The sequence below is a fragment of the Ictidomys tridecemlineatus genome, chromosome 2 (genome assembly GCF_052094955.1).
Source record: "Ictidomys tridecemlineatus isolate mIctTri1 chromosome 2, mIctTri1.hap1, whole genome shotgun sequence".
Lineage (NCBI taxonomy): Eukaryota > Metazoa > Chordata > Mammalia > Rodentia > Sciuridae > Ictidomys > Ictidomys tridecemlineatus.
Genome location: NC_135478.1, coordinates 182,894,483 through 182,908,714, shown reverse-complemented (window position 1 = coordinate 182,908,714; position 14,232 = coordinate 182,894,483). Strand labels below are relative to the sequence as shown.

At 32.5% G+C, this 14,232-nt stretch overlaps 1 protein-coding gene across 1 annotated transcript; it reads right to left on the bottom strand.

The window, feature by feature from the left end:
• Window positions 1–519: 519 nt before the first annotated feature.
• Ndufa5 (NADH:ubiquinone oxidoreductase subunit A5) lies at window positions 520–13,997 on the bottom strand. The gene is made up of 5 exons (XM_005333939.5): window positions 13,856–13,997; window positions 13,507–13,551; window positions 8,576–8,692; window positions 3,339–3,404; window positions 520–1,179 (listed from the first exon to the last, which is right to left on the bottom strand). The coding sequence occupies exons 1-5, from the start codon at window positions 13,874–13,876 to the stop codon at window positions 1,078–1,080; spliced, it is 351 nt and encodes a 116-aa protein (XP_005333996.1). The 5' UTR covers window positions 13,877–13,997; the 3' UTR covers window positions 520–1,077.
• Between the last annotated feature and the right edge of the window lie 235 nt (window positions 13,998–14,232).

The following is a 14,232-nucleotide window of genomic DNA, read 5'->3' as shown; positions in this document are numbered from 1 at the left end:
ATGGGGAGCTAGGAAGAAAAAGCGAAGACAGATGCAAAGTAATTTGATTTTTGTCAAACTTGAGCTTGCCAACTTCTTTCCTTGAACAGCATTTGTCTTCTATTTGATACCTACCTGGCATGCATACTACAAACAGTGAAAACTACTTAGTGATTCCACTTTGAAATTATACCCGTATGACTAAGATATTTTGAATATACTCATGTGTGCCAGGTAAACTTCAGGAACTCCTACTACCGTTTTTAAAAGAAATTCTACATCCATCCTGATGTAGTTGGGTTGATCAATAAAACTAAAGGCTAAGGGCCAGATAACTTCCTTAAATAAAACAAAAGGAAAAGCTTATCCAACAACCTCTGTAAAAATAAGAAATTTTTCAAGTACCAAAAATCAATTTCTTCAATTGTACAATGAGTTTTAATCAGATGGTTTTCAAGGCTAATAAAGTAATAACAAAATGTGACAAAATGAAGATAAAATGGAAATAGTGAAAATAGAGTAAATAATCCAAACTCAGACTAAAATAAAATGACATTTATAATGGATTTGATAGTCATTACAGAATCATATATGTAAGTTTTCCTTTATACATAAGATCACAACCAAGGAGGTCAACAATTGAAAATTTTATCACAAACTATTTTTGCCATTACTCTCACAACTAACCATTTTCATGCTTACAACTTCATCTCAAATGGTGACCAGTAAATTTGTTTAGACAATAATAATAAAGTGCTTTTTCTTTTTATCAGGATAATGAAATGAATTGAGTAACATACTAAAGATACTGAAACTTTTGATTTTGACCTCTGAAATAAAGATCTATAGGAATTTTTCTAATTAACTTTCAAATCTTTCCTCAAACTTTGTTTAAAGAAATTCCATCTTTGAAATAATCTGCACAAATACTTTGCTTATCAAAAACTGATTCATACGATCCTATTACCATAAACACTAGTCTCTTCAATGTGTCCTGTGTCAGTTTTCTTGATTATGTCAATACATGGAAACATTTTAAAAATAACAGAACACTTAATTAAATCAGTTTCCCATCGGCCCACAGAATACATGTAATGATTATATTGGCCATTTCCACTGGTTGGCAGGAGGTTCTTCTATTAATGGCTCCCATGGTTTCCACTGCAGCATTTTTCTTGCCAGATTTAGTTCAGTTTCAGCCTGTCATAAAAATTTTTAAAAAACATAATTTGATTGACTGTTCAACAGGTACTTAAAATAGTAACTAAAATGTAACTATAAGAGCTACTACTTTCATATTAATATCTCATGATTTATTTCACCATAAAATTCATGACACTTATTCTATTTAGTGGTTCTACTACGTAACTAATGGTCAGGTAGTACATACAGCATAGATACAATGAGCAACAGGATGACTCATATCCCTGGCATTACAGAATGGGATAGTGTGAGATTTCATTAAGCTACTCTGAACATGCAATTTTAAACTTATGAATTATTTCTACACACTAGATTTTGAAAACTTAATATTAAAAAATATATAAAATCTCTTTCATAATGGTTACACTTAAATAATATTTTCAACATATCAGGTTAAAGAAACATTAAATTAATTTATATTTTAATATTGCCATAAAATGTGAGGAAGTGCAAAGATGACTCAAAAATACTGAAAATTTCTTAATACTGAAAATTCCTTAAGACTATAACTGTATGATCAATTAACATATCAACTAAACTCAATCTGATAAAAGTGAAACAGAACATAGAAGCAGGAAGAGGACAATAGTCAAGAGGTTTGCATCGAGTTCCCTTAGCACTTTATCTACCATCACAAACAACCTGAAAATTGAATAAAAGGGCCAAGAAAACAGGCCTTGGAATAACTAAAAGATGTGCAGACAATATGGCAAAAGTTTAGGTTAATGTCTTCTATTATTAAAAAAAAAAAACTCAAATCTTAATATTTTGAAAAATTAAGATCAAATAGCATGGTAAAAATATTAATGAATATAATTTATAATAAATGAAAGATAAGAACGTATTCCAAAAACTTAACCTTACTAGTAAATGGGGGGAAATGGACTATTTAAAACAAAAAGTCAAATAAAAATGAGGCATCGTTTTCTCTAATTAAATTAAATTGCATTCTTATCAGCATAGATGTATTAAAGCCAGTATTTTGAAATACTGTTGTGGCACTAGAGATTATTCCTGTCAGAAAATAATTTGGTATTATGGTCCAAAAATTTAACTCATTATTATGTAAGAGATTTTCATTAGTAATTTTACCTAAAGGTACTGATCCTAATAACAAAAAAATAGAAAAAGCTGTTTGTACAACCATCATAGTCACAGTGTTATTCATAATAGGAAAAGATTTTCCTCTATTTTTAAAAAATTTCTGTAATGATACTAAAATACTTTTATAAAAAACAAATTCTACCAAAAAAGTTGTTAAGCACAATTATCTTCTAGGCAATCAGCTATATTTCACTGAAGAAAAGGTCATACTGCCATATATTCAGCTCTCTAAATTATTAAAAGATAAAAGAAAAAATTGTTCTAATGAAAAGAAGTTACTTGTGACAACTAATTTTAGAACGTAGCTTGGGCCAATTTAAGTCCATTTTAACATTACCCATTTAAATTTAAGCCATAGTATTATCATGACTTCTTTAAGCCATTTTTAAGACGATACGTTAAATTCACTATGCTCTAATGCAAAAAATATTACATTTTTACCAACAAAAATATTATAGATGATTTTAAAAAATATCAAATGCTCAGAGCAGTATTTTTCTAGTGTTTTCTTCTCTTACCCATTTCTGTTACCCATCTATGAATAAGGGGAAAGAATGCAAATTCTAGTTAAACAAAATTAAACTGAGTATTTTTTTTCTTGTATAAGTAATGGCCACAATGAGGATAGGATAAAATATTTCCAAATAGAATAAAAGTTGCTTTTATTTTGGTCAAATGCTCCAATAACCAAAAAACAAGTATATTTTAATTTTATGATTCCAGACATTTTTTTTTTCTCCATGTTAAAAGTATACCAAGCTCTTAAAATATAAAACCGTATTCACACTGTTACTAACCTTTCAGTTAACTAAACTGAAAGAATATCAAACTCCAATCTTCCAAATGATGCCTCAAAAATTCAAGTTAGAAATAATAATAAAAGACTTAAGTGACATTCACATGTCAGAAGTAGCACATTTTCTAAATATAGTCTTATATTTGATAAATTAATATATAAAGCAAAGAAATTTAGCTATCTTTTATCAGTTTTGTGTGTCTATATAAGATGAACATTTGAAATCAAACATTTAAATGTTCAACTTTTTCTTTACCTGAAGAATCACCTCTTCTATTTGGCCATGCTGAAGTTGCTCTTCTAATTTTTTAACATCTGATTCCTGTCATTTCAGGGAAAAAAAATATTAGCTACCGAAACACAATATCTGAATGTTTTAACACCCTATATTTTAAAACCCATATATACAAAGCACTTACAACAAACATAATTTTCCTATCAACATGTCCTCCCTAAACTTTTACCAAATAATTGGTAAAAATCATTTACTCTCTCCGCTGCTACATTGTTTTTTTGTCTTAATGTTAAAAAGTATTATTTGTTGATATGCTTATTAAAGGTAAGGCATATGATGTCTAATTCAGTCTTTCTAAAATAGATTTTAAAATATCACTTTGCTTTTCTTAATGTTTTCTGTATTTCATCTGAGAATATTAACATTGAAAATAAGCCCGGCACAGTGGCCCATGCCTGTAATCAAGTGACTCAGGAGGCTGAAGCAAGAGGATCTCAAGCTCAAAGCTAGCCCCAGCAAATTAGAGAGGCCCTAAGCAACTTAGTGAGACCCTACCTCAAAATTAAAATTGGCTGGAGATGTCAATGGTTAAGTGCCCCTGGCTTTAATCCCAGGTACCAAAAAATAAATAAACAAATATTAAAAAATGCTGGGGCTAGGGTTTTCGCTCAGTGGTAGAGCAACTGATCCTTAACACCACATAAAAATAAATAAATTAAATAAAGGTATTAAAAAAAATGCTATCGTATGACCCCAGAAATTCCTCTGCTGGGTACATATAAAACAAATAACATACTCCAGAACACAGCAGCACAATTTGTAGCTCCTAAACTAGAAATAAATCAAATCTATGATAAAAAAGATCAAAAAATTATGATATTTGAATATAATAAAATACTATTTGCTGATGAAAATGAAAAAACAAACTATACACAAAAATAGATGATTCTCTCACACATAATATTATGTGGAAAGAAATCAGACACAAAAGAGTACATAATAATTATTCCATTTATACAAAGTTAAAAAAAAGGTAAATGAATCTATCATATTAAAGATAAGAATAATAGTTACTGTTAACAGGATAGTAACTTTAAAGAAACAAGGGGTTTAGAGTTCTAGAAATGTCCTTTAGTCTGGTATTCACTTGAGTATGATCACTTCATGAAAATTCACTATAATTTCTGTATATTTTTATATACATTATACTTTAATAAAATGATTTTTAAAAAGAACTACTGGGCTGGGGATGTGGCTCAGTGGTAGAATGCTTGCCTGGCATGGGTGAAGCCCTGGGTCTGATCCTCAGTACTGGAAAGAAAAAATTCTTATAAATATAGTATCTAGAACATTTAATGTCAATTATTTATTTTCTAGTATACTAAACTTTTTGAGAGTCAGTCAGGAACCATGCCTATATATACCACATATGTAAGAAAGCCTTCATCATTATCAGGTGGTTTTATGTTCTATAATAGCATTTTTTTTTATTGTTGGTTGTTCAAAACATTACATAGTTCTTGATATATCATATTTCACACTTTGATTCAAGTGGGTTATGAACTCCCATTTTTACCTCATATACAGATTGTATTTTTAAAAAGAGAAAAACAAGGATTCTATTTATTTATTTATTTATTTTAATTATAGGAGTTCATATGTTCCTGCTTCAGAAAATCTGAATGGCCTAGAATTTTGCATGGATTATTCCTTCACCCTCTCCAAATCTTTGCTCAAATATCACCTTCTTAATAAGGACTACTGATAACTCACATTGTAGTAAGCTGAATAATGCCCCACAAAATGTGTAAGTATTTATTAATCCCTAGAGTTTGTGAATATTATCTTATGATCTTCTGTTGCAAAGGCTTTGTGGGTTTGATTAAAACCTTAAGATGAGGGGACTTTCCTGGACTGTCCTGATACAAAAAAAAAGTAAAGAGAAATTGCATTGAGACAGAGAGAAAGAAAGAGATGGTAATCTACTATGTAGTCAGAAATCAGAGTGATGCAGCCACAGCCAAGCAATCTAAACTCACCAGAAGCTGTCAGAGACAAGGAACAAAGTCTACCCCAGAGACACAAGAGAGAACATAGCCCTAACAATTTGATGTGGGCTCCTGATACCAATTTCAGACTATTAAGCCTGTAGAAATAAAACAGTAAATTTCTATTATCATAAAGCCATAAAATCTGTGTTAATTTGTTACACAGCAGCCACAAGATACTAATACAGTTTATAGATAAGATCTCCCATCCCTAACATGGCACAAATCATTATTCCTTGCTTTATTTTCTTCACTATACTTTCTACCTTCTAATATACTCTATACTTCATTTATTTACATTTTTACTCATTTATTTTGGGGCTTCCCATCATTAATGTGTAATTTCTAAGGGCAAGGATTTTTATCTGTTGTTTTTACTGTTGGCTAGGAACTAGTGTCCATGCTTAGAACTATTCATGGCATAAACAGTCATTCAATAAATATTTCTTGGTAAATAGATAAGTAAAAATAGTTGAAAAGGGAGGAAAAAGAAAAAACATGAGCATGTTTCAGAAAGACAATTTAATACCAAGTTAACTCAGTAATGAGGCCAAAACTCAAAAGCAAAACAAGAAAGCAGATCACAGTTATAAAAGAACCAGAAGGGGGTAAAAGGTAAAGAAGCCAAGGAATGTTCAACAAAATTTTCTACTCGGGAAAGACCTGTTATAAACTGTTTTGAAAAACATTTTATAAATTTGTCTCACTGATGGTAAATCAATAATGTGATTTTTATTTACAATGCATTAAGCTTAAAAAGATATATAATGAGTGCTCACTCTGTCCTTGAGACCAGATTAAGCTTTTTACATATATTACCTATTTCATCCTAACAACAAGTGTTTAAGGTAGGTATTATTATATCCAAATTATAGATGAAGAAGTTGAGACAGAAAAAATAAAAAGTAGATCATGTTACTCAGCAAATCAGAGCTGATGAAAATCTTGAACAAGATACAAACCAATGTTTTTCACCAATATGCTATTACTATCTTTCCCAAGTAATAATATAAAAAAAATTTTCATTTCCATCTTAGGCTTGGAAAATAGAGATTTGATCATCATAACAATATTCATGGATGACTATGTGAATGGTTAAAAAATGTGATAATTCTACCAAAAACTGGTAAAATTTTCTGTAAAATCAAAGATATAACTATTATGAAATGCTTGGGATTATCAAAATCTATTTGTATTTAGTCATTTGAATAAACAAATACTTCTAAGGGCTCATGTGTCAGGTACTATGCTAGATCTTAGGGTTTAAAGATTAATTCAATATCATTCATAAGTAGCTTATGACTAGTAGATAAGACAGGCATAAATATAATGTGATAGGTATAATAAGAGATGTGAGGAAGTTGTCAAACTCAGGGAGGTAAGAAAAAGAGTCACAAAGGAAGTGAATACTTGAAAACTGAGTTTCAAGAACTATCTTAATCTATTTGTGCTGGTACAACAAAACACCTGAGACATATAGATTATAAACTAAATTTTCTCACAGTTCTAGGGAGCGGAAAGTCCAAGATTAAGACATTGGTAAGTTTAGGTATCCAGTGAGGGCTACAGCCTCAGAAAGGGAAGAGACACTATGTTCTTACATGGTGGATGCAAAGGGCAAGAGAAAGCCTAAATTGTACAAAGTCTCTTTATTTATAAAAGCCTTAATCTCATTCATAAGGGAGAAGTACTCACGGACCAATCACTGCTTAATAGTACCATACTGGCCATTAAGTTTCAACACCAAAATTTTAGAGAGGAATATTCAAACCATAGCAAACTGCCAGTTAGACAAGGTTAGGGGGATTCTAGGAAGAGAGAAAATACAAATAATATAAAAATAAAATTGCATGGAATTCACAAAATTGCCAGCAGCTTGATGTTGCTGAAGTATAGGGTATAAGAGGAAATGACAGAATGGGATTGAGAAGAAAAATAAGAGCCAGATCTCAGAGGACTGTACATACCATGCTAAAAACTTTATTCTGTTAAGATCCTGATTCCCAAACATGGGTCTGTGTAAAAATTATAAAGGTTAGCTTCATATAACCAACCACCTCAGCATAAATCCTTAAACTCAGTCTCTGAGAAACACTGAACAGTAAAATACTAAGATATTAAGCAGGAATTTAACGTAAGATTTACATATTGAAAAACAACACTACTATTATCTTAAGGTTATTAAATATGATAATAAAATGGGAGAGTCTAAAAAAGGGAACACACAGAATAAACAAAGGAGAACAAGATTATTGAGAAGAAAGACAGAAAAAAGAAATCAAAGATGGAATTGAGTACATCATGAATGAAAAGAAAAAGGGAAATTTCTTATTCCATGATAAGGAAAAAAATTTCCTCACTCAAGGAAAACATGAAAACAAAATGAAAAAAAAAAAATGAACTTCCGTATTAGAGACTTCAATCTGTAAAATTACTTCCACAATTGTCAAGGTAAGAACAAAAATTCCAAATTAAGTTGCATTATCCTGCTGTATATCAAAGGAAAAGACAGGAGTTCTTTTCAAATATAAAGATTGGTGATCTAATAAGAATAATAAATATAAATTAACATCACTTTTGAATGTATATAAAATACTTCCAGAATTTATGACCACTACTTTTGATAATAACATAAAGCTCATGAAATAATTGATGAAATTATTTGTATGAAAATTTAACAAGGCAATACAGTTTGGTATGAAAAAAACAGCAGTAGTTTACTGTGTTCTTGTCTAGTGCCTTTGATTTTTAAGTTGTAAAATGCTTGTATTAGTTTGCTTGGCTGCCATAGACTAAGATGGCTTAAAGAACAGAAATTTATTCTCTTAGAGTTCTGGAGACCAGAAGCCCAAGATCAAAGTGACAACAAAGTTCTTGCCCAGTATCTATTGATTAAATGCAAAATATCAATAAAGAATTAAACTATACAGAGAAGAAAAGTAAAAGGTACAGCTACAATGTTACCTCAGGAAGGACTTGATCTGATTCTTGCATTCTAGTAATTAACAGTGTTTTGCATTTAGAAAGCACTTATTAAACAAGAGTTTGCTAAATGAAAAGGAGAAAAGATGGGAAAAAAAGCACTGAAGGAAGGAGAATACAAATAAGAGAGCAATTGTACAGGAAGTGCAAAAGAAGCAAATGAATTTTTTGATTAAATGTAACATAGGTACATAAATCCAAAAGAACAAAAATGAGTTAGCTACTTACCGCTTTAACCATTCCCAGTTTTTCATTTGTAATCTGCTCTGTATATTTTCTATATGCTGCATTTTTAGGGATTTGCTCAAGAACATCAAGAATCTTTGTGTACAATATTCTGAGCCTCTGAAAAGACAAGCCATACAAATTTCTATAGGTTAAAATATCACCAAAGATTAGAAAGAACATTTAAACAAGAATTCATAGAAAATTTTAAAAGGATTCACATCTTATTTTTTTAAAGAAAATTTAATTTTTCTTCACTGTAATTTTTTCTGTCTGTACCCTATTTCTACCCTTTACAACTCTGGAAAACTGAATATAAATGTGGAAACTCTTTCTATGTCTTGTATGTGCAATAAAAATTGTACATGAGTCCAGGTATAATAACAAGCAGAAATAAAATTAACTTAAAGCTGATTACCTTTCTTGGAAATCAAATCATTTAGCAGATCAATATTTCTCTAACTGAGGTCCTAAGCACTTTAAATTCTTTTTCTGTTCTTTTTTTCTGTTTTTCTTAGTTGAACTTGTGTAGAAATTATACACACACACACACACACACACACACACACACACACACATATGCATTAGATATTTAGTATAATAAAATTTAACTGAATAATTATAATATTCAGTGTTTCTTTGTGATTACAATTGTGTTAGCACCAAGTGAATTCAATTTTCACCAAAAGTTCAACAGAAAAAGAATAGAAGGGATTCACTACCCAGCATATACTGAAGCACACTGAGTACAGTCATCCAATAATGGTAAGTTGTTGTCTTGGCAGATCCTAACCCACAGCAGTTCATGTAATAAATATAATTATAATTATAAATGTACTGTGTACTTAAGAAATCTGTACTTTTCTTTGTATTTAATTGAAATTAAACTCTTTGTTTTTTGTGTGTGCTACTAGGGACTGAAACCAGGTCTTCCTGGATGCTGGGCAAGCCCTTTACCACTGAGCCACTGAGCTATATCCCTATCCTTGAAATTTATTTCAGTTTAATTGTATGAAATCCAGAGAAACTAATATCTAGTTTCATTCAAATATAAATACAATAGATATATGTATGTATACAAATAAACTCTGAGGGTCTCTAAGATTAGTTTTACTTATTAAAAAAGGTCTACATATTTAGCCATTATTTATATATTTCAAATGATGTTTCATAATAGAGAATATTTTACTATAGAGGTTGAATATTCCTTATCTTTGGGACCAGATATGGTTTGACTATCAGGACATTTTGCCTTCTGGAATATCTGAATATACATAATGAAGTATCTTACGGATGGAACCCAAGTTAAGACACAAAATTCATTTATATTTCATATTTATCTTAAACACATAGCCTGAAAGTAATTTTACACAATATTTCAAGTGCGAATTTTTCATCTGTGGCATCACATCAGCACACAAAAAGTTTCATATTTGAGCGTTCTAGACTTTAGATTTTCAGATTAAGGATGCTCTTGTCAGATAACATATAGTCACAATTGTGCAGGGTTTTTTTAGCCTCATTTCTTCTTAATTTTTAGCAAAGAAGAAGATAATACAAAGTCCTGGCCAATAGACTTAGGTTCGAATTAATTATTCCCTGTCTATGTCTACAAACCATTAATTTAAGCTTTCAGTTTCAACTTACAAATATTTCTAATTCTTATCCTCTCCAATTTACATGTACGTAAGGCACATATTAGTTTTCAAGATAGCATTTTAATAAAATTATAATCTAATTTAAATATTTGGTTTTTAGAATATCTTAATTTTTCCTGATAGAAATATATCTATTCCTAGAAAAATACACATTAGCACCATGAATGATTAATATAGAAAAAAAGAATACTATAGGACCCTTATGAGTGAAAGATACCACTAATCATTATTCCAAAATATAGGTGTAAAACAGAATAGTCCATTCAAACAAGAAATACAGTCACTTTAAATGTATCTCAATGACTGCAGGTATATAAATACTTCTCCTAAAGGATATTATTTTTTCAATAAGAATATATTCCACTATACTGCCATGTATGATATTATATTGTGTGCTATTTGGATATAAAGATAGATTGGTCATGGATCCCATTTCCAGTATGTTTAAGATACTATAAGGTAGTCAACACCATAAAATTTAAAAAGATGTTCGTGGTAGGGATGGGAAGAATGTAGAACAGAAAGACCAGCAATAAGCAATGGTTAAGTGTGTGCTAACTAGAACCTGACTGCCTGGCTTCACTGCCTGCCAGTGCTTAGTTGCAAAGGACAAGTTATTTCCATTTGAGTGCCTTCATTCCTCATCTGTAAAAGGTGGACTATAATATCTGCCTCATTGGGTATTGTATCACTTAAAATAATAGGAGGCACAAATAAATGTTAGCATTATTATTCCACAAGGAAAGAAGGAATCACTTCAGCAGAGACCAGAGAAGGGATCATAGAAAAGGTAACTTCTGAGATAAACATAAAGGAATGGTAGGACTTGAAAAAATGAAGACTTTGGCAAAAGCAATTTTCACATCAAACACATAGGACTGAATGGCAGAAAATACAGGGAACAAAAAGGAAACAGGATAGTTTTATTTTTCTGAACTGTGCTATCCAATACCTAGCCGCTCACCAACTATGGTTATTGAGCACCTGAAACTTGGCTAATCCAAACTACAATGTGTTCTCTAACTAAAAATACAGTGTGTTTTTATAATTCCGTATTAAAAAAACTATAAAGTATTTTCATATTGATTATATATTGAAATGGTTATGTCAGATCTGTCAGCTAGAAGTCTTTTTTCTATATTAAGAAAGTGATTTTTAGAAAATTTAAAATTACATTAAAACATAGCTTATATGTTTTGTGGCTCATATTTTCAATGCACAGCACTTGGATAGAATACAGGACATATGAGGAAATTCTGAGGAGATAAGACAGAAGAATAAGACAAACTGTAAGTAATTTTGCATTCTAAGTTAAAGCATTTGGGCTTCATTGTGTGGGTAATTAAAAGATTTAGAAAAATCATATGATTAGATCTAGGTATCAGTAAGTTAAAAAGAATAAAGGAGAAATGTGGAAAAAAGTCAATAATGAAGTTGTTGCAATTCTCTAAATGAGAACAAGGGCCTATATTGTGGTAGTAATAGTAGGTATAAGAAAGTCAGGCTGAAAAGCTGTTAGAAAAAAAAAATCAACAGAATTCATCACTGAAATAAATAGGAAGATATAGGGAAGAGAAGTATCACTATGATATCCAAATTCACAGCCTGGGAGTAGAAAGTTTCTGATACCATTAAGAGAAATATAGTCTGATAAATAAGAAGCATACTTAGAAGGGGAAAACTATAAGCTCAATTCTACACGATACTAAGTATAAAGTCATCATGAACTCATAATTTATAAGTGCAAGGCATTTATTCAATAAACATTATTTACTGACCATATAACATACAGTGAAGAAAACAATAAAAAAAAAAAAAATCCCTGCCTTCATGAAACCTACAATCTAGTAGAAAAATCAGTAAAATGCTGTCTGTTAGTGATCTAGAGTCATTACAAGGACCCTAACTTTTATTCAGTGTGAAATGAAAAGCTATTGAAGGGTTTTAAGTAAAGAAATGGCAGGACCTCACATTTCTTGGCTCAAAAAGAGTAGTGGCAAACAGGGAGAGGCAAACAGGAAGTTAATGAAATTGTTCCCAACAGCGATGATGGTCGCAGAGAAGATAATGGCAGAGGAGATGGTGAGATGTGATCAAAATCTGGGTATATTTTGAAGGTAGAAGTGGCAAACGTAGGGTGTGAAATAAAGAAAGGAATCAAAGATCATTTCAAGGTTTTTGACTTGACTTCAAAAAAATTGGAACTGCCATTCACTGACAAGAGCAAGCCTGAGGAAAGAACAGGTTTTAGGAAGATCAGGAACTTCATTTTGGACATATTAAGCTTGGGTTACCTGTCTGACATACAGTGGAGATGTTCACTAAGCAATAAAATATATGACTCTCATAAAGGGAGAGGTCAATAGTTGATACCCAAATTTAAGAGTGTATGGTAATATTTAGAACCATTAAAACTGGGTCCACTCACCAAGAGAGATCAAATCTAAACAAAGATCCAAACACTTAAATCTTGAAGAACTACAAAAATTTTTAAAAATGGGAAGATGAAGACCAACCAGAAAAGGAGAAGGCAAAAGACAACGGGGGAAGGAGGTAGCAGATTAAGGAAGTGACATCCAGTAAACAAAGTGTTTGATGCAGAGTATCAGATTTGTCAAAATGTTACCGTTGGATCAATTAAATTGAAAAACATGGGCTAATCAACGGGGTTTGGGATCATGGGCCTCTTTCATGACTTTGAAAACAACAGTTCTGGCCAACCCTGACTGAAGTACATTCAAGGGGGAATAGAGGCTGTAAATACTGATACTTTGAGTTATTCATAAAGGGAAGGACAGTGATTATTGAAGGGAAGGGAGAGATTAAATGAAGCTTAGTTTGTTTTGTTTTGTTTTATGAAAGCATTTCAGAATATTAAGGGAAAAGGAGGCAACTGCTAGTGTGCTACCATAAGCAAAGTCAAGAGTGCAGAATCTATGGCACCTAAGCAGAACTGGTGTGGTGGGGAAAAGGATGAAAAATGGAGATACAGATTTGGGAGGAAGCTGACAGAAGTGTGTATACAACTGCAGTAACGAGAATACCAAGGAAGAAGTCAACAAGAAAAGTGGCTTAATAAAGAGGGCATGGCCCAAAAAAGAAAGAAAAAAGAAAGTGACATTGGATCAAGAAATAGCTACTGCCCTTCTCAAGAGCTCTCGGCGTTGTGATTGAGGGCTTGAAATATCCATATCCCCTAACCTTGCCACCAGCAAGGTCGCAGGGTTCCAGGCTTCCTCCGGGACCCAGGAATGAAGAAAGGAAAGAGACACATACCTCGTGTGGACTCTCACACACAGCTAATCCCACGAGGCCAGTGGTCTGTTCAAAAACAAAACACGATTCGAGTTCATTACGGTTTCCGCGCATGCTCTTCCTTTACTAAGCAAACCCACACTCCCTTGGCTAATCTGGTCTAAAGTCAGGTAACAGTCTCTCAACTCCGCTTCTACGAGCGGAGTCACTAACCTGGGCACCCCCTGAAAGCAGGGCAGAACAAATCCCCAAAAAGCACCGCCGCGCGCGCACCAGTTATGGTCATCCCCCCCCCCCGTGGGAAGAAAGGCTATCGGGCTGACTCTTCGCCCAAGATCTAAATTCCAACAGTGACCTCCATTCGTCTCACCTTCTTCAGCACACCCGCCATGACAGCGCCGAAGAACCGACCCCGCGCAGCCCTCTGGGAACCTCGCGCAGACCTGCTCAATCGACCATCGAGGCATTCGCTCCGTCACCATGGAAACAGCTTGATTCCTCTCCCTCAAGTTCTACGGAAGGAGCAAAGGCTCTATCCCGCCAGTCCAAAGGAGGGAGGGCGGAGCTGACGCATGCGCAATGAATACAGACAGGTTGAAGGCTTGGATAGTTGGGCACAAATACCGTCGTTCGCCATTCGTTTCTGGACCTTTGCTGCTATTACCATTGACTGCCTGCCCAAAGGCCGAGCAAGACACTACCGACTAAAAATACTTGTCCGTCTTAGTCGCTATAGGAACTTGCACT

Bases quoted from the DNA above. Each gene is read 5' to 3' on its own strand.
- Ndufa5 (XM_005333939.5), bottom strand. From the start codon at position 13,876: ATGGCGGGTGTGCTGAAGAAG. The intron at 13,552-13,855 runs GTGAGACGAATG...GTTTTTGAACAG, and splicing joins TGGCGGGTGTGCTGAAGAAG to ACCACTGGCCTCGTGGGATT. The intron at 3,405-8,575 runs GTAAGTAGCTAA...CTGAAATGACAG, and splicing joins AACTGGGAATGGTTAAAGCG to GAATCAGATGTTAAAAAATT.